Below are 17,727 nucleotides of genomic sequence, written 5' to 3' on the forward strand. Positions count from 1 at the left end.
CTAGGATGGCTCAGTTTGTTCTGCTCACAAAGTTGCCTTCTGCTGGGGAAACCACTGACACCAGGTTTTTGATTTCCACGCTCTTTTAATTGATATAGTTTTTGAACAGAAGACCCCAGTTTGCTTCACGTTTTGGGCAACAGGTTAACTGGTGCCACCACTAGTCTTTTTTCAAAATTAATGGTCAAACCAAGTGCTACAACTAGGAGATAGAATCAATTCTCCTACTGAATGAACCTTTTGTTTGTTGTTTTTTTTTTATCATTTAACCACATACAGCAACACATCCAAATCAATCAATCAATCAATTTTTTTTATATAGCGCCAAATCACAACAAACAGTTGCCCCAAGGCGCTTTATATTGTAAGGCAAGGCCATACAATAATTATGTAAAACCCCAACGGTCAAAACGACCCCCTGTGAGCAAGCACTTGGCTACAGTGGGAAGGAAAAACTCCCTTTTAACAGGAAGAAACCTCCAGCAGAACCAGGCTCAGGGAGGGGCAGTCTTCTGCTGGGACTGGTTGGGGCTGAGGGAGAGAACCAGGAAAAAGACATGCTGTGGAGGGGAGCAGAGATCGATCACTAATGATTAAATGCAGAGTGGTGCATACAGAGCAAAAAGAGAAAGAAACAGTGCATCATGGGAACCCCCCAGCAGTCTACGTCTATAGCAGCATAACTAAGGGATGGTTCAGGGTCACCTGATCCAGCCCTAACTATAAGCTTTAGCAAAAAGGAAAGTTTTAAGCCTAATCTTAAAAGTAGAGAGGGTGTCTGTCTCCCTGATCTGAATTGGGAGCTGGTTCCACAGGAGAGGAGCCTGAAAGCTGAAGGCTCTGCCTCCCATTCTACTCTTACAAACCCTAGGAACTACATGTAAGCCTGCAGTCTGAGAGCGAAGCGCTCTATTGGGGTAATATGGTACTACGAGGTCCCTAAGATAAGATGGGACCTGATTATTCAAAACCTTATAAGTAAGAAGAAGAATTTTAAATTCTATTCTAGAATTAACAGGAAGCCAATGAAGAGAGGCCAATATGGGTGAGATATGCTCTCTCCTTCCAGTCCCCGTCAGTACTCTAGCTGCAGCATTTTGAATTAACTGAAGGCTTTTTAGGGAACTTTTAGGACAACCTGATAATAATGAATTACAATAGTCCAGCCTAGAGGAAATAAATGCATGAATTAGTTTTTCAGCATCACTCTGAGACAAGACCTTTCTAATTTTAGAGATATTGCGTAAATGCAAAAAAGCAGTCCTACATATTTGTTTAATATGCGCTTTGAATGACATATCCTGATCAAAAATGACTCCAAGATTTCTCACAGTATTACTAGAGGTCAGGGTAATGCCATCCAGAGTAAGGATCTGGTTAGACACCATGTTTCTAAGATTTGTGGGGCCAAGTACAATAACTTCAGTTTTATCTGAGTTTAAAAGCAGGAAATTAGAGGTCATCCATGTCTTTATGTCTGTAAGACAATCCTGCAGTTTAGCTAATTGGTGTGTGTCCTCTGGCTTCATGGATAGATAAAGCTGGGTATCATCTGCGTAACAATGAAAATTTAAGCAATACCGTCTAATAATACTGCCTAAGGGAAGCATATATAAAGTGAATAAAATTGGTCCTAGCACAGAACCTTGTGGAACTCCATAATTAACTTTAGTCTGTGAAGAAGATTCCCCATTTACATGAACAAATTGTAATCTATTAGACAAATATGATTCAAACCACCGCAGCGCAGTGCCTTTAATACCTATGGCATGCTCTAATCTCTGTAATAAAATTTTATGGTCAACAGTATCAAAAGCAGCACTGAGGTCTAACAGAACAAGCACAGAGATGAGTCCACTGTCCGAGGCCATAAGAAGATCATTTGTAACCTTCACTAATGCTGTTTCTGTACTATGATGAATTCTAAAACCTGACTGAAACTCTTCAAATAGACCATTCCTCTGCAGATGATCAGTTAGCTGTTTTACAACTACCCTTTCAAGAATTTTTGAGAGAAAAGGAAGGTTGGAGATTGGCCTATAATTAGCTAAGATAGCTGGGTCAAGTGATGGCTTTTTAAGTAATGGTTTAATTACTGCCACCTTAAAAGCCTGTGGTACATAGCCAACTAACAAAGACAGATTGATCATATTTAAGATCGAAGCATTAAATAATGGTAGGGCTTCCTTGAGCAGCCTGGTAGGAATGGGGTCTAATAAACATGTTGATGGTTTGGATGAAGTAACTAATGAAAATAACTCAGACAGAACAATCGGAGAGAAAGAGTCTAACCAAATACCGGCATCACTGAAAGCAGCCAAAGATAACGATACGTCTTTGGGATGGTTATGAGTAATTTTTTCTCTAATAGTTAAAATTTTGTTAGCAAAGAAAGTCATGAAGTCATTACTAGTTAAAGTTAATGGAATACTCAGCTCAATAGAGCTCTGACTCTTTGTCAGCCTGGCTACAGTGCTGAAAAGAAACCTGGGGTTGTTCTTATTTTCTTCAATTAGTGATGAGTAGAAAGATGTCCTAGCTTTACGGAGGGCTTTTTTATAGAGCAACAGACTCTTTTTCCAGGCTAAGTGAAGATCTTCTAAATTAGTGAGACGCCATTTCCTCTCCAACTTACTTTAAGCTACGAGTTTGTGAGTTATACCATGGAGTCAGACACTTCTGATTTAAAGCTCTCTTTTTCAGAGGAGCTACAGCATCCAAAGTTGTCTTCAATGAGGATGTAAAACTATTGACGAGATACTCTATCTCCCTTACAGAGTTTAGGTAGCTACTCTGCATTGTGTTGTTATATGGCATTAGAGAACATAAAGAAGGAATCATATCCTTAAACCTAGTTACAGCGCTTTCTGAAAGACTTCTAGTGTAATGAAACTTATTCCCTACTGCTGGGTAGTCCATCAGAGTAAATGTAAATGTTATTAAGAAATGATCAGACAGAAGGGAGTTTTCAGGGAATACTGTTAAGTCTTCTATTTCCATACCATAAGTCAGAACAAGATCTAAGATATGATTAAAGTGGTGGGTGGACTCATTTACTTTTTGACCAAAGCCAATAGAGTCTAATAATAGATTAAATGCAGTGTTGAGGCTGTCATTCTCAGCATCTGTGTGGATGTTAAAATCGCCCACTATAATTATCTTATCTGAGCTAAGCACTAAGTCAGACAAAAGGTCTGAAAATTCACAGAGAAACTCACAGTAACGACCAGGTGGACGATAGATAATAACAAATAAAACTGTTTTTTGGGACTTCCAATTTGGATGGACAAGACTAAGAGACAAGCTTTCAAATGAATTAAAGCTCTGTTTGGGTTTTTGATTAATTAATAAGCTGGAATGGAAGATTGCTGCTAATCCTCCGCCCCGGCCCATGCTACGAGCATTCTGACAGTTAGTGTGACTCGGGGGTGTTGACTCATTTAAACTAACAAATTCATCCTGCTGTAACCAGGTTTCTGTAAGGCAGAATAAATCAATATGTTGATCAATTATTATATCATTTACCAACAGGGACTTAGAAGAGAGAGACCTAATGTTTAATAGACCACATTTAACTGTTTTAGTCTGTGGTGCAGTTGAAGGTGCTATATTATTTTTTCTTTTTGAATTTTTATGCTTAAATAGATTTTTGCTGGTTATTGGTGGTCTGGGAGCAGGCACCGTCTCTACGGGGATGGGGTAATGAGGGGATGGCAGGGGGAGAGAAGCTGCAGAGAGGTGTGTAAGACTACAACTCTGCTTCCTGGTCCCAACCCTGGATAGTCACGGTTTGGAGGATTTAAGAAAATTGGCCAGATTTCTAGAAATGAGAGCTGCTCCATCCAAAGTGGGATGGATGCCGTCTCTCCTAACAAGACCAGGTTTTCCCCAGAAGCTTTGCCAATTATCTATGAAGCCCACCTCATTTTTTGGACACCACTCAGACAGCCAGCAATTCAAGGAGAACATGCGGCTAAACATGTCACTCCCGGTCTGATTGGGGAGGGGACCAGAGAAAACAACAGAGTCCGACATTGTTTTTGCAAAATTACACACCGATTTAATGTTAATTTTAGTGACCTCCGATTGGCGTAACCGGGTGTCATTACTGCCGACGTGAATTACAATCTTACCAAATTTACGCTTAGCCTTAGCCAGCAGTTTCAAATTTCCTTCAATGTCGCCTGCTCTGGCCCCCGGAAGACAATTGACTATGGTTGCTGGTGTCGCTAACTTCACATTTCTCAAAACAGAGTCGCCAATAACCAGAGTTTGATCCTCGGCGGGTGTGTCGTCGAGTGGGGAAAAACGGTTAGAAATGTGAACGGGTTGACGGTGTACACAGGGCTTCTGTTTAGGGCTACGCTTCCTCCTCACAGTCACCCAGTCGGCCTGCTTTCCCGGCTGCTCGGGATCTGCCAGGGGGGAACTAACGGCGGCTAAGCTACCTTGGTCCGCACCAACTACAGGGGCCTGGCTAACTGTAGAATTTTCCACGGTGCGGAGCTGAGTCTCCAATTCGCCCAGCCTGGCCTCCAAAGCTACGAATAAGCTACACTTATTACAAGTACCGTTACTGCTAAAGGAGGCCGAGGAATAACTAAACATTTCACACCCAGAGCAGAAAAGTGCGGGAGAGACAGGAGAAGCCGCCATGCTAAATCAGCTAAGAGCTAGTAGCTACGCTAAGCTAGCGGATTCCTAAAAATACGCAAAGTGAATAATGTGTAAATAATTTAGAGGTGATTCAGCAGAAGGAGTGCTTTAGTTATGGCACGTAAAGATTACAAGGTGCTATCAAAATAAATATAAAAATAGTTAAGCTATCAAATTTAAAATTTATGATGATTTAATTAATTTAAAGCCTGATTTACGGTTCTGTGACTCTAACTCCATGTCATGCATTGATATGCATGACAGTTTTAAAGTTCTCTATGGCTGGATTATGCTTTATTCTGGATTAATTTGACCCTCAACAAGCTTTTCTTTCTGCAATCATCACCTCTAATTCAAAGGTAAGCTGCTTTTCGACTCCATGTAAATTTGCCAACTTTTCTGCCAAACATATGTGATCCCAAAATGTAATTAGCGTATGCACTGCCAAAACTATTAAAATATTGAATTGAATTTATTTATTTATCCGGCACACAACTGAGCAACAACAAAGGCAATAACAGAACATAAAAGAAACAACATACGAAAACCCGTGTGGCCGAAAGGGTGAAGGCAGAAGCAAAGCTTATAAGCACCCTCCCCTTATACCATTAAAGAATGTATATATACATATACATACATATACATATATACACATACATACACACCTACACATATGATGGGAGATGAAAGAGTGAAAGCAGTGAAAGTGTCAAATCACAGCCTTTTGTGTATGATTTAACAGGCGCACGACAGGTCCGTTTGAGTCTGAGCACGGTGTGAAAAAAAATAAACGGTCGGGCTTTTAATCACGGAAATGACTCCGGTCCCACATGCGAGGGGTTTTAATGGAAATACATTGCAATCAGATGGGACATTTTATCCGATGTGAGTGAAAAATCCGTTGTACAAAATCAGTTAAATACGGTGTTTATTACATGGAAAACAAAACAAAAACATCAGGACTTTTTTGTGCAAATAGCTGGTTTATATGATGGTTTAGGTGAGTTTTACTGTACATGGGACTGAACAATAAATTCACCTCACAAAACTTTGACGATGTCGGTTCCATCCCACACGTCTGGCTTCATTTTCACAAATTTTTCTTTTGCTTGGATCTGAAGGGAATCTGTACATCTTGAAGCCCTTGTTGTGTCTATTTGTGCCTCCAAATGCACAATAACCCGGCATTTTCAGCGAATAAATAAATGAAACAGCTGGATTTACATGCAGACACATTAACAGTGAACACTATTTTGAACCCAAGATGGGACCACGAGTCACATGACTGATTTTTCCCCCCAACTTGTCACGTCGCTCCTCTCTGAATAAAGGGACTCTAGTGATAACTGAGCGTGACATATGGTGCAAACTATTCATTTATAAACCCTGTTAACTAAACAAATAATTTGCATCACATTTTACCAAAATTAGAGCAACTTTAACTTTTGACCCCTGTACAAACTGAAACTGACCTTTGTCACTGTTTTTGCAGTTTTACCCCATAACTCCAGAACATTCAGTCACAGATCATCCAAGCTATACATTTTTGGAATATTTACAATCAGACAAATATTGTTTTATACTTTTAAATATGATTTAAGTATTTTACAATGGGATGCCAATGATTTGATGCTGGCTCTTCAGCTGCCGTACAGCTCAGGGTGGGACTCTTCTTCCATGTTGGCCATCATTCTATATGGCATCTGCTCTTCCGTTGTCAAAGCGTGCCACTGCAGACAGACAAAAATGCACTGTCAGCACACACACGGCTCCTCAGTGATGAAGCTGTGAATGTCTTGCATATCAACACACCTTATCTCCCAGATTTCTGTTTGTGACACCACCGTTGGTCAGGTTGTACTTTGTCTCCACGGTCCTCCGCTGCTCCCGGGTAAAAAATAAAAGAAATTATACCGCTTCATGGGGGAGCGGAACACAGAAGGATTTTCTTAAAACAAGATGTCAGATTTCAGTTAGTTTGCCAGAAGGCACATGAGATGCTTAAATTTGAAAATATGAAAAAATCTTCTGTGTTACATGCCAATATCAGATGATATTCCTGCTGAGGGTGAATGCTTTTATCACTGTGTGCATTATCAGCTAGTCATGAGCTGTTTTTTGATGTCATAGAATTAAATTCCAGGAGCACCACTTTTTATTTTGATGAAAGCACTGAGACAAAGCTTTGGGATGAAGGACTTCTCAGAACATTTCTGACAGAAAAAAAAAATTTGATATGGATACGGGACCAAGAGCAACAGATAAAAAAATAGCACTGTGCACTGTTTCTCCAATCACAGCTACAGAAGCCTGTTAATAGCATGTTTCCTCAACCTGTTTATACATATACACACATATATATATATACATATACACAGTAGTGTTCACAATAATAGTAGTGTGGCATTCAGTCAGTGAGTTCGTCAGTTTTGTGGAACAAACAGGTGTGAATCAGGTGTCCCCTATTTAAGGATGAAGCCAGCACCTGTTGAACATGGTTTTCTCTTTGAAAGCCTGAGGAAAATGGGACGTTCAAGACATTGTTCAGAAGAACAGCGTATTAAAAAGTTGATTGGAGAGGGGAAAACTTATACGCAGGTGCAAAAAATTATAGGCTGTTCATCTACAATGATCTCCAATGCTTTAAAATGGACCAAAAAAAAAAAAAAAAAAACAGACACGTGGAAGAAAACGGAAAACAACCATCAAAATGGATAGAAGAATAAACAGAATGGCAAAGGCTCAGCCATTGATCAGCTCCTGGATGATCAAAGACAGTCTGGAGTTACCTGTAAGTGCTGTGACAGTTAGAAGACGCCTGTGTGAAGCTAATTTATTTGCAAGAATCCCCCACAAAGTCCCTCTGTTAAATAAAAGACGTGCAGAAGAGGTTACGATTTGCCAAAGAACACATCAACTGGCCTAAAGAGAAATGGAGGAATATTTTGTGGACTGATGAGAGTAAAATTGTTCTTTTTGGGTCCAAGGGCCGCAGACAGTTTGTGAGACGACCCCCAAACTCTGAATTCAAGCCACAGTTCACAGTGAAGACAGTGAAGCATGGTGGTGCAAGCATCATAAGGGCATGTTTCTTCTACTATGGTGTTGGGCCTATATATCGCATACCAGGTATCATGGATCAGTTTGGATATGTCAAAATACTTGAAGAGGTCATGTTGCCTTATGCTGAAGAGGACATGCCCTTGAAATGGGTGTTTCAACAAGACAATGACCCCAAGCACACTAGTAAACAAGCAAAATCTTGGTTCCAAACCAACAAAATTAATGCCTCGCAGATGTGAAGAAATCATGAAAAACTGTGGTTATACAACTAAATACTAGTGATTCACAGGATTGCTAAAAAAAGCAGTTTGAACATAATAGTTTTGAGTTTGTAGCGTCAACAGCAGATGCTACTATTATTGTGAACACCCCCTTTTCTACTTTTTTTTTTTACTAATAGCCCAATTTCATAGCCTTAAGAGTGTGCATATCATGAATGCTTGGTCTTGTTGGATTTGTGAGAATCTACTGGTACCTTGTTTCCCATGTTACAATAAGAAATATACTCAAAACCTGGATTAATCTTTTTAGTCACATAGCACCACTATTATTCTGAACACTACTGTCTTATTTTGAAACATTAAAAAATAGTAAAGTTGGACTAAACTTAAATGCTACTTATTTTAATATGATCGACTAATATGAAGCATCACTGTAAAGTGGTTTGAGCATCAATCAATCAATTTTTTTATATAGCGCCAAAACACAACAAACAGTTGCCCCAAGGCGCTTTATATTGTAAGGCAAGGCCATACATCTGCGTGGCTGGAAAAGAACTATAGAAATCCAGACCATTTACCTTCATTTGTCTCAGCAGTGACCTTCCTTGGATCTCTGGGTCCTTGAGCTCAGCAGCTTCCCGAGAAGACCTCATGGAGTCATCAAGTCGTTGGGCAGAAGTGTTTGGCAATGGTGAATTTCTTTCACGAAAACGTCAAATCTAGGCTTGCATCTCAGATGTACCTTCTGGCAAACTGTAGGTGAACTTTCAGGTCTTGTTTTTAAGAAAATCCTCCTCTGTACCACTTCATCATGAACTTGTATAACTGGGGTGTTACAAAGTGCAAAACATGCACAACGCTCAATTTCTCCAATCACAGCCACAGAAGCCTGTAACGTCTTCTGGGTTGTCTTGGTGGCTTTCCTCACTCTTCTGCTTCTTGCACAGTCACTCAGTTTTTGAGAACTGTTTACTCCACACAGATTTACCATAGAGTGCCATATTGTTTGTATTTCTTCATAATTGATGTAAATAATGTCCAAGACATATTCAGTGACTTGGAAGTGTTCATGTATCCATCCCCTGATTTGTCTGAAGAAAACTGGCAATAAAACTGATTATTTACAGGTATTATACCAAAGTGTTCCATTACTTATGCAACGCATCATCTTGGCTTTTATATTTTTAATTAATTTATATGAAATTGTAGAGATTTGCTTTCAGATTGAGTTTAAACTCTTCAGTATTAATGTTTGCTTACGTAAACACTGAACATGGGTACAGTAAAATATCATCAGTTTCATCATCAATTTTATTTATATAGCGCCAAATCACAACAAACAGTTGCCCCAAGGCACTTTATATTGTAAGGCAAGGCCATACAATAATTACGTAAAAACCCCAACGGTCAAAACGACCCCCTGTGAGCAAGCACTTGGCGACAGTGGGAAGGAAAAACTCCCTTTTAACAGGAAGAAACCTCCAGCAGAACCAGGCTCAGGGAGGGGCAGTCTATATGACAATAACAATAATATGAACGCAGATAGCGGCCAATGCTTGTCCGTCAGGTTTGAAGGTACGCTGGTGTTGCTGCTTTAACCCTGCTACAGAAACACTTTGGGTCCTGGATGGCAATCACCCTCGCAGAAAACTGATCCATCCCCACCTCACAAAAGTGACCTCCAAAAGTATTGGAACACTTGGTGTTTCATACATTGTAATTTGTTTATGCCATTTCCAAAAATTGAAATTTCTAAAATTGTTTTACTTAAGACTTTTATTTAAGCACTTTTATGAAACCTTTAATTCAACAACGAGACACAAAACTCTTCATTCACTGCAGATATGAAACTATATGGACACTGGATTTAAATATTTCTCCCTAAATAAAAAAACAAGTCAAGACTTTCAAATGGAACATAATATTAAGTTTTTTTGTTCCAACATACACTCAGTCAAAACAAATTTATACAATCAAAAACTTTAAGATAAAGATTCAATGCAATATTAATTAATACGCAAATGTGTCCTATGATCTGTGCTCCTAAAAATAAAATATACAATTCATATTTTAAATGTGTTCAAGATACAGTCCAGTTCACATAGAGATTGTTCACTTATAATTAACAACACATTTTAGAAGTATACGGTGGATACAGAAAGTACTCACAGCGCTTCACTTTTTCCACATCTTGTTACGCTACAGCCTTATTCCAAAATGGATGAAATTAATATTTTTTCCTCAAAATTCTACACACAACACCCCATAATGACAATGGGAAAAAGTTTTTTTTTTAGATCTTTGCCAATTTAGTAAAAAATAAAACAAACAAACAAATGAAAAACAACTAAGAAATCACATGTACATAAGTGTTCACAGTCTTTGCCATGAAGCACAAAATTGAGCTCAGGTGCCTCCTGTTTCTACTGATCATCTTTGAGATGTTTCTACAGCCTAATTGGAGTCCACCTGGGGTAAATTCAGTTGATTGGACATGATTTGGAAAGACACACACCTGTCTACTTATAAGGTCCCACAGTTGACAGAACATGTCAGAGCATAAACCAAGTATGAAGTCAAAAGAATTGTCTGTAGACCTCCAAGAGGTCTCGAGGCACAAATCTGGGGAAGAATACACAAATACACTGGCCGCCCGTCTAAACTGAGTGATCGGGGGAGAAGGGCCTTCATCAGGGAGGTGACCAAGAACCCACTGGTCTCTCTGTCAGAGCTCCAGTAGTCCCCTGTGGAGAGAGGAGAACCTTCCAGAAGAACAACCATCTCTGCACATGGCAGCCCACCTGGAATTTGGCAAAAAAAAAAAAAAAAAAAGTACCTGAAGGACTCTCAGACCAGGAGAAACAAAATTCTCTGGTCTGATGAGTCAAAGATTGAACTCTTTGGTGTGAATGCCAGGCATCATGTTTGGAGGAAACCAGACACCATCCCTACAGTGAAGCATGGTGGTGGCAGCATCATGCTGTAGGGATGTTTTTCAGCAGCAAGAACTGGGAGACTAGCCAGGATTGATGGAATGATGAATGCAGCAATGTATAGAGACATCCTGGATGAAAACCTGCTCCAGAGCTCTCTTGACCTCAGACTGGGGTGACGGTTCATCGGACAATGACCCTAAGCACACAGCCAAGATATCAAAGGAGTAGCTTCAGGACAACTTTGTGAATGTCCTTGAGTGGTCCAGCCAGAGCCCAGACCTGAATCAGATTGAACATCTCTGGAGAGATTTGAAAATGTCTGTGCACCGACGCTCCCCATCCAACCTGATAGCGCTTGAGAGGTGCTGCAAAGAGGAATGGGCCAAACTGCCCAAAGATAGGTGCATCATATTCAAGAAGACTTGAGGCTGTAATTGCTGCCAAAGGTGCATGAATAAAGTTTCGAGCAAAGGGTTAAGTTTTTATTTTTAATAAATTTGCAAAAATGTCAAAAAACCTTTTTCATGTTGTCATGAGTAAAATTTTGAGGGAAAAAATAAAAATTTCAGCATTTTGGACTAAGGTTGTAATATATGCAACAAAATGTAGAAAAAGTGAAGCACTGTGAATATTTTCCGGATGCACTGTATACAATGTTATTCACATATAATTGGATAACAATATTTATGGCTGAAAAAGGAAAAAACAGATATAAAAAAGGAAATATTTTCTTTTAAATACATCTCAGTACAGATAAAAACAGGGCATGCATGGACATCCTTCAGGTCATAGCAATTAAATTAAAAATACATTTAAAGTAGTGACAAGATGCCAACAATAAAAGCATTGGTACAAATATAAGAACAAAACTGGTTTCGAATGTAGTATTTTGTGTCTCAGGCTTTGTGTCAGTCTCCAGTTTCGTAAACTTATCTTGAAAGACAGGAGAAAATCTCTTGACAGTTTCCAACATTTTAAAATAATTGTTCCTTTTACGCAGCTGTAACAAAAAATTCCATCTTGTCCAGTCGGCGTAGAAAAACTGGTGATGTTTCTGGTTAATTCTTGCTTTCAAAATTACTTCACTTAAAAAAAAATCCCTTTATTTCCTATGTGAGATTATTAAAATAGTCCACTGAGGATGGAAATAGACGTCAGCCCTCTGGAGGCTCTGAGGCCCCGATGGTGCCGGTGCTTATCCCCAGATTCTGGAGCATGAAGGGGATAAGACTCTACAACACCCCCTGGTTGAGACGCCAGTCCATCACAGGTTACTTCCCCAGCCAAGGCCAGTACCTATATACAGCTGGGTGGACTGAGACAAAACAGATGAAATGTCTAATCCAAGAACACAGACAGGTAGCGTGACCCAGGTCTACATATTGGTAGTCCAACTCCTGTCCTACTGAGCTACCTGTGGGGACCAAATTGGGTAAAGATTTTCTTGAATGTCTGCCCATTTGGTAGACACAAAGTCTCATTCCTGTAAATACTGAGGTAAAATGAAGAACACCAAGTTGTTGGGACAGAAGTCCTGGGTTCTCTGGTTGGTTGTCACCACATAAGGCATCATGTCGGCTTCTTCTGCCTGTAGTCTGTGATGGCCTTCCACATTCTGCAGAAGATCCCACCCCTGACCAGGACAGAAGTACAGACAGACACAGTTAGCTCACAGATGTACAATCCAGCATTCGGGTTATTCATTAACCGAGGCCATCAAATATGGCCATCGGGTAATGTGAAGACTTTGCGTCCATCTGTCCACTCCTTTGACTGCCAAGAGAACATTCTTGGGACACAGACCTCAGACAAGTTCAGTGATGGCTAATCTTGACCTATTTTAAGGGGTAAAAAAAACACAAAACAAAAAAAACAAAAAAAAAAAACAAAATCACATCTGTTTCAATCTGTTCCGTTTTTTTGGTTTGAGTGGCGGCGGTGACAGCCAGAGTAGAGCGGCGCCATGATGTCGGTGGCTGGTCTCTCTAAAAACACTTCATTTATGTGTTTATCTAACATGTTTTTAATATATTCTGTAAAAGCAAGTGAGAAATAAACACTTCTAAAACTGAAAACGGGACCCTAATAATACCTTTGAAGTGATTTACAAGATATTTAGCGGACATTAGCGTGGTGACGTCGCAGGCTGGTTTAGCTAGCTGCAAACTCCGTTTTGTTTGTGTGTAAATGTAACCTGTGTCATATATTATGTAAAAGCTAGCGAGAAATAAACACTTCTAAAACTGAAAATATTGTTTTTATAACCTGATGACACCTCTGGAAGGATTTACAAGACATTTAGTGGATGTTAGCGTGGTGACGTCACAGATTGGTAGCTAGCTGCAAACTCTGTTTTGTTTGTGTGTAAATATAACCTCTGTCATATATTATGTAAAAGCTGCACTGGGATACCTATTAAACAACTGCAAATTGTAAAGAAGACAATGCTCATATGACCAAGGGTATTTTAGCATTGCGTTATATTTTTAATTTTCACGGTCAACCTACTTGAATTTCAGCCAATCAGCTTTAGTGTAATACTCAACTCATTGCCATCAAGTAACTATGGTCAGTTACATAAGATGATTTTCAAGTGCAGTTGCTGTCATGTAAACTTTAAATTTTTTACCTTTACTTTTGTGACTAATTATTAAAAACCTTTAAACCAGGTTTTTTTTCTCAATCAAAAGGTGCAAACACCTGATTTTTATTCAAACACAGTATGAACACAAAAACAACCGCAATGCTGCTTGCTACTGATGCAATGTAGGTTCTGACTGTAAAAATAGTCAAGCAGAACCTGTATCTGGTAGAAGATTGGGTCTCTAATTTTTAAAGTGTTATTAAGCATCACCTTATGGTCTATATTGGATTTGAGCCTACAAACTTTAATATCTACTTTTCCAACACTCGGATGCATGTTCCGACCCTGTTACTGACTTGTTTTTTTTATTCCCATGAACTGAGATGCATTCGATTCACTGTATTGGAAGTCAGCTCTGTGGATTTCGCACAACAGAAATGAAAGAAAAACATGTTACGTACCTTAATCTTAAACTCTTCAGATCTTCTCTTGTAACATCATGTAGCATGTTGTTCAGCGTATACTCTTCACTTTGTATCTAAAGAAAGAGAAATGACAAAATGTGGATTCGAGCAAAAATATTCTTCTTACACTTTACTATTCTGGACTATAATGCACACATTCCTTGGCCACAAATGATACAACACCATTTGGACAAGTGAATCTGCCTGCGCAAAAATGAACCTGAGAGCTGTGTTGTCTGGAGTCTTTGTGCTCCTGGTAGGATCACCCCATGGCAAATTGGTCTCAGGCGAGAGGCCAGACTAAGAATGGTTCACAAGACACCATGACAGAATGAGGTAGAGGAAATGTGACCTGGCCTGGAAGAAGCCCGGGGCCCTAATCTGGAGCCAGGCCTGGATGTAGGGCCCATCAGCGAGTGCCTGGTGTCTGGGTTTGCCACGGAGCCCAGTCGGACCCAGCCCAAAAAGGCAACGTGGCCCTTCAGTCTCCACCCTGTGGGCTCACCACTTGCAGGGGGAACCTCTGGTGTTGGTGCACTGTACCATGGGTGGCAGTGAAAGCCGAGGGCCTTGATGGACTCACAAGTCCCCCGGCTGAGCGCCGCTATGTTGGAGTTTACCCCAGTAGACGAGAGGGTCGCCTCCCTGCGTCTTCGGGTGGCGGGGGGGAACTCTGACTGTTGTTTGTGCGTATGCACCAAACAGCATTTTGGAGTATTCGGCCTTCTTGGAGTCCCTGAATGGAGTCCTGTATGGGGCTCCAGTGGGGGACTCCATTGTTCTGCTGGGGGACTGGGCGAGGTGTGAATGGGAGAAACAGCCTCCCTGATCTAAACCGGAATAGCCGTTTGTCATTAGACGTCTGTGCTAGTCACAGACTGTACAAAACGAACACCATGTTCGAACATAAGGATGCTCATAAGTGTACATGGTACCAGAGCACCCTAGACCAAAGATCAATGATTGAGTTTGTGATCGTATCATCTGATTTGAGGCCGCTTTTCTGGACACTCGGGTGAAGAAAGGGGCAGAGCTGTCAGCTGATCACCATCTGGTGGTGAGTTGGTCGAGAGGGTGGGGGAGGATTTTGGACAGATCTGGTAAGCCCAAACAGATAGTGCAGGTGAACTGGGAACGTCTGGAGGAGCCCACTGTATGACAGATCTTCAACTCACACCTCCGGCAGAGCTTCTCTAGCATCCCTGCGGAGGTTGGAGGCATTGAACCAGAATGGGCAATGTTCAAAGCTTCCATTGCTAAAGCTGCAGCGGGGAGCTGTGGCCTGAAGGTTTTAGGTGCCTCAAGGGGTGGCAACGCTAGCACTGTAGTGGACACCGGTGGCCAGGGAAACCGTCCGACTGAAGAAGGAGTCCTTCCGGGATATGTTATCTCGGAGGACTCCAGAGGCAGTTGCAAGGTACCAACAGGCAGCCTCTGATGTGAGGAATGCAAAGCAGTAGGTGTGGGAGGAGTTCAGAGCAACCATGGAGAAGGACTTTCGGTTGGCACCAAGGTGCTTCTGGCGGACCATGAGGCACCTCAGGAGGGGAAAATGAGGAACCATCCAAGCTGTCTACAGTAAGGATGGGACTCTGTTGACCTCAACTGAGGATGTACTCCTGCATCAGACCGGAGCGCCCTCTATAGTAGGGGCAGAGCTGGAAGCTGACGGAGGATTTTCATCAATTTCCCTGGTGGAAGTCACTGAGGTAGTCAAACAACTCCGCAGTGGCAAGGCCCCGGTGGTTAATGAGATCTGCCCAGAAATGCTGAAGGCTCTGGGTGTGGAGGGATTGTCTTGGATGAGACGTCTCTTCAACACTGCGTTGAGGTCTGGGACCGTGTGGCAAACTGGGGTGGTGGTCCCCATATTTAAAAAGGGTGACCAGAGAGTGTGTGCCAACTACAGGGGCATCACATGACTCAGCCTCCCTGGGTACTGGAAAGGAGGGTTCGGCCGATAGTCGAACCTCTGATTGAAGTGGAACAATGTGGGTCCTGTCCTGGTTGTGGAACAAGCGACCAGCTCTTCACTCTCACAAGGATCCTGGAGGGTGCCAGGGAGTATGCCCACCTAGTCTACATATGTTTTGTTGACTTGGAGAAGGCGTATAATCGGGTACCCCGGGAGATACTGTGGGAGGTGCTGCGGGAGTATGGAGTGAGGGGGGCCCTTCTCAGGGCCATCCAATCTCTGTACTCGCAAAGCGAGAGCTGTGTTCGGGTGCTCGGCAGTAAGTCGGACTTGTTTCCGGTGGAGGTTGGCCTCTGCCAGGGCTGCGCCTTGACACCAATCCTGTTTGTGATATTCATGGACAGGATATTGAGGCGTAGTCGGGGGGAGAAAGTTTCTGGTTATCTTCTCAAATGAATAAACAATTGAAATCGTGCCACACATTTGAGCAGCTTTTGTCGCCATCTAGTGGGTGATACCAGTAAAGGTCAGAGCTTCATGAGTTGCGGAAGGTTTGGCCGTATGGACGGACGGAGGGACAGCAATTTCTCTCGTCAAATTAACAGTTCAGTCCTTAAAAACCTTTTTACAGAAGCAATAATGAGGTTGAATCTTTCACTTAAATCTTAATGAAGGAACATTATTGTTTCATACTTGAGTTAAAAATACTAGTTTATACAGCTAAATATTTAGCATAATCCTAATTATCTAAATGTGTACTGAGTATTTCTTCAGGATTGCCACAGCAACTTCAAATCAACAGAGTTACATGAGACACCCTTGGAGGCGCCAACCTCAAATGTACAAGCATAATAAGCAGTTAGCTAAATGTTTATCGAAATACTGTGGAAATATTTGCACTAAATTATCTAAACGCTAGAAGATAATCATGTATCTCAATATTTACCTTTATATATATTTGTGTGTGTGTGTGTGTATATTGGTAGATACTAAATGTTTAGATAAACATTATACGTATATTTTTTCTGACATTAACCGTCAAGTGACCGAGTGAGGTCATTTATGACCCCAAGCATATATTTTTGTGCACCATTTTTCTAATGTTAATTGGAAAGAAGTTTCCAACCACGAAGTTGTCAGTCTACTTTTTTACCCGCATTTGTTCATAGAATTTTGCAAGGATCGACCAATCCATGTGGCCAAACTTGTGCGCGGCCACTTTGATCCCCGGGAACATCCATGATATTTTTGACATTATAGCTTCAGATGGTATTGTAATTTGAGAACTCTAATCATTGTTACTGTTTTGCAGGGAAGCCAACAGACCTAGAATAGCAAGATTTACAGCTGCACAAGCATTGAGATGGATTCTCGATTCCCGGAGTGAGGACAAAAATAGCTCATGACTGTCACAATGGATGACTGATGGGTTCATTGAGATTTGTGTTAAAGTGTTGACCTGTTCTTCTATATTTGATGCTATAATTATAGAAAGACCACATTCTTGAGCAGTGTGTGTATTTTTTGTTTTGGTCTCTAAATGTCTTTTTTTGGGGGGGGGGGGGGGGGGGGGGCAGAATTTCCAGGAAATATTTGTCATCCAACATCTTGATAAATGTCAGCAGCTATGCGGGGAGTACAGAGTACTGCTGTCTTTTTTCTAAATGTGGGGAGGGACAACAGTTCCACAGGTCAGACTCACATGCATTAAGCTGTACACATGGAAATCTCCTGCACTAAACGTGCACACACACTCTGGCCCGGGAATGTAAACAAAGAAGAGAAAAGCTCAGGGCACAGAGGGAGTGTTGCTTCATTATCTGCACAGGGCACCAATAAGCCACTACATTTTTACACAGAAAATAGTTGATAGTTGAAAATAGATTTA

At 41.1% G+C, this 17,727-nt stretch overlaps 1 protein-coding gene across 2 annotated transcripts in view; it reads right to left on the reverse strand.

Moving 5' to 3' along the window:
- Nucleotides 1-11,214: 11,214 nt before the first annotated feature.
- Nucleotides 11,215-17,727, reverse strand: part of map3k5 (mitogen-activated protein kinase kinase kinase 5) — a 158,308-nt gene continuing 151,795 nt past the window's right edge. For both annotated transcript variants that reach the window (XM_034161719.1, XM_034161718.1), the window contains exons 29-30: nucleotides 13,922-13,998; nucleotides 11,215-12,509 (exon numbers count right to left, since the gene is read on the reverse strand). In XM_034161719.1, coding sequence (XP_034017610.1) covers nucleotides 12,446-12,509; nucleotides 13,922-13,998 — 141 coding nt within the window. In that variant the 3' untranslated portion in view covers nucleotides 11,215-12,445. The remainder of the gene's footprint in view (nucleotides 12,510-13,921; nucleotides 13,999-17,727) is intronic.

The sequence above is a fragment of the Thalassophryne amazonica genome, chromosome 21 (assembly GCF_902500255.1).
Source record: "Thalassophryne amazonica chromosome 21, fThaAma1.1, whole genome shotgun sequence".
NCBI lineage: Eukaryota > Metazoa > Chordata > Actinopteri > Batrachoidiformes > Batrachoididae > Thalassophryne > Thalassophryne amazonica.